The sequence below is a fragment of the Mesitornis unicolor genome, unplaced genomic scaffold, assembly GCF_000695765.1.
Source record: "Mesitornis unicolor isolate BGI_N332 unplaced genomic scaffold, ASM69576v1 scaffold53073, whole genome shotgun sequence".
Classification (NCBI taxonomy): Eukaryota; Metazoa; Chordata; class Aves; order Mesitornithiformes; family Mesitornithidae; genus Mesitornis; species Mesitornis unicolor.
In genome coordinates, this window is record NW_010177716.1 from 1 (window position 1) to 3,239 (window position 3,239).

The following is a 3,239-nucleotide window of genomic DNA, read 5'->3' on the forward strand; positions in this document are numbered from 1 at the left end:
GGGGGGGGGTTGGGTATTTTTGTTTCCCACCCCGGGGGCTTTTATTCTTCCCTAGTGGCAATAATTGTCATGTAGGTTAGTTTCACTGCTAGTCTTCAGTGACCTCTGTCACTTTGTATTTGTAATGTTGACTATTGTCTCCTTTTACCAGATTACATGAGCAGTTGCTGACTGTTGCCAAAACATATTATCCAAGTGTAATCTAAAAAAGTTGTATTTGGTGACTAGGATTCTTGTGTTTACCAAGGTAAACTTTGCTTCAAGTGGTGAAATAGATTGCTTCTTGCTCCCTTTACTTTCAGAGAAGGCAGTTAGCTGCTTTCAAGCTATCATGATGGCAGTGGGCAACCTGACCACCTAGGCTGAGCTGTTTTGTTTTGGTTTTAGTTTGTAAATTTAATTGGGAAAGATGATGTTGCAACATTTGTGCTAACTGGTCAACTTCACACAGACTACAGATCTTTGGAAAAGAGCACAAATAAGTATCTAGATCAGAGTGGAAAACCAGGACTTATCCTCACTCTCAGGAAGTCATGGGTATCTTCAGACCCACTCCTCCAAGAGGAGCTATCAGGTGTCTGAATTTCTGTAATACTCCTGCTTATCTGCATATCTCTGCTTCATCTGAAACAAGAGTAAGCTTTGCAACAGCGTTCTATTGTAAAGTTGCTGAGTTTATAACTCTGAAGTGCATTGTTTAACTTCATGTCTCCAAAATAAAAAGGGTTTAAACTGATACTATAAAAAGCGCTGACAGACTTTTATTCACCAAACTGCCCATACAGCTTTTCTGTTATGCACTACAGTATGCAAGCCTCAACTGCACCAATGCACGGTTTCCATTTTGAGCAGCCAGTCCTCTTCCTGCAGTAGATAACTACACCACAAAATTGCTCCAGGTTTTCTTATCTGTGTATGATCTGTTGTGTTCTCATCATGTTGTCTAGTTGCAAGACCTCAAATGGGTAAAACAATCTCTCAAAACATTTGTGATACATGCAACTTCTAGGGAAATAGTGATAGTTTACATTCTCATACTTCAGGGGTTATGTTTCGGTGCAAGAAGTGCTTAGCTAGTGGGATGCCATTCCTTATGGTGCTAGTCCTACATTTCTTGCTTGTCTGAGAGCTCACTGTATTCTTGGGTTTTTTTATGAGATGAACAAGTAGCTGCTACTTCAGACTGTTCTTGTGTATTACATAGTTCTTGTAGCCAGAGTTGTCCCTCCTAAATCTTACAAACTGCATGGCAAGAAGGCTGGATTGGGTGGCTTTTTGTGCTTGAGTTTCTTTTCTTCACTAAAACCCTAGTTGGTAGCAGAGAGTGTGGTACTGCAGTGTTAGCTGTCTAGTCTGACATGGTATATCTGTGACTGAGGGGTGCCTAACTGAAGAGTCTGTCTGTGGTCCTCTCTAGTGTAGCTTGCTGCATATCTTCCCTCTTAACGTTTGCTTGGGTTACAAACAATCTGTCTGCACCATCTGCTAAAAAGTAGAGGTCCTAAGCTGATATGTGGGGCGTTTGATAACAGGTGCCACCAGAGCACAGTTGTACTAGTGGCACTTGCCAGCCAACCTCAGGCTGGTTGTAGAAGTCAAATGGCTGCTTCCCTTCAGCAGACGTGCCCACAGGGTTGAGGCAGGAGAGCAGTGCACTGCCCCAGGTCTCTGTGGCCTCAGGTGAGGAAGGTGTTGGGTGGGGCCATTTTGGTGCTACAAAGGCCAGGGGAGGAAGGACCAACATAGGCCAAGATGATGACACTGAGGCGACGGCCCTATGGGGAGCAAAGGGGGACTGTGCTGAGGCGCGAGTGGCCCTGCCTAACCTAAGCCCCCACCGCCTTCAGCCAGACAGCAGCGACAGCTGCCTTGCTCGTCTCCTTTCCAGTCAGCCCTGGGCCCTTCTTCTGGAGAACCTGGGTGAGGGGTGGTGGTGGTGAGGGGAGAATGGCAGCACTGGGGACCTGTGGTGGCTGTGAGGGAGACGAGGCCTGTTGGAGGGCCCAGGCCATTGTGGTGGCCTGGCGCTCCCACATCCAGGAGTAGTTGCAGGTCTCCGCGTGGTTCTCCCTCTTTAATAGGCCACCCAAAGACAACTCGTAAACTGGGTTATTTGTAAGGTGTGGCTTCCCTCCTAGCTTACAAGAATTTAAACAAAATGTTGTCATCCATTGGTTAACGGCAGTGGGTTTTTCTAAGAAAGAGTTTTTTGTGTTAGAAATTAAGCCTCTGTGTCAGGTTCCCCTTTTGCTTCACTAGGCTCCCACAAGATTGCTCTGGGCCGCTGACAACCTCTAACTTCGTGCCAATTTTTAATTTATGGCTTTTTGGGTGAGGAGGTGTAGGTGGGTGGTGAGAGGGAGTGTCTGAGTAGTCAACTCATTTCCATGACCTAAAACCACATGTGTTAATAACAGCTCACTAAAACTTTTCTCCTCTCTCCTCCTTACGATTGGTAGGTATTTGTCTTCATGAAGGAAAGAAACACCTGAGAAGATCCGATTTAGAACTGCAGAGTTCACTTCAAGATGCGCCAAAGGGAAAATACCCATCTGCAAGTCTCATCTTTCAATAGTGTCTGCATTCTTTCAATCAAAGAAAAACGTTTTTTGAGAAAGATGACTTGTGTAATCTGTGAACAAAGCTGGCTTTGCGAGGACACCGAATGAAAGACAACATGCCTTACAATGGACACTTATCTTGAAGGGGTGACACTGTGCTTTTGAACTAAACCACAGGCACTGTAAAAAACACTGATCCTGAGCAAGAATAAGGATTACAGAAACTGCATCAGAATGTTTGTTAGTCCCAGAAGAGTCAGAAAATGTCATTTTTTGCGGATATTTGCCACTTGCTTCATACTGTGTCTCATGATTTTTTGGGGACCATTTGATAATCACATTGTGAGCCATATGAAGTCCTATTCATACAGATACCTCATAAATAGCTACCATTTTGTGAATGACAGCCTGTCTGTCAACAGGGATAACTTGGACAGAGTATCAAGCTACCAATACTTGATCAACCACAGAGAGAAATGTCAGCAGCAAGATGTCCTTCTCCTGTTGTTTGTGAAGACTTCTCCTGAAAACCGTCATCGGAGGGATGCAATTAGACAAACTTGGGGTAATGAGAAGTATGTTCATTCTCAACTTAATGCCAATATTAAAACTCTTTTTGCTTTAGGACGGCCAACAGATCATCTGCAGCAAACACAGCTGCAAAGAAAACTTCAGCAG

The 3,239-nt window shown here is 44.4% G+C and overlaps 1 protein-coding gene across 1 annotated transcript in view; it reads left to right on the forward strand.

Moving 5' to 3' along the window:
• The first annotated feature begins 2,795 nt into the window (after nucleotides 1-2,795).
• The window catches only part of B3GNT5 (UDP-GlcNAc:betaGal beta-1,3-N-acetylglucosaminyltransferase 5), a 1,198-nt gene continuing 754 nt past the window's right edge, over nucleotides 2,796-3,239 (forward strand). Inside the window, exon 1 of the mRNA XM_010182174.1 lies at nucleotides 2,796-3,239. This exon is cut by the window's right edge and continues 754 nt beyond it. Within this exon, the coding sequence (XP_010180476.1) occupies nucleotides 2,796-3,239 (444 nt within the window).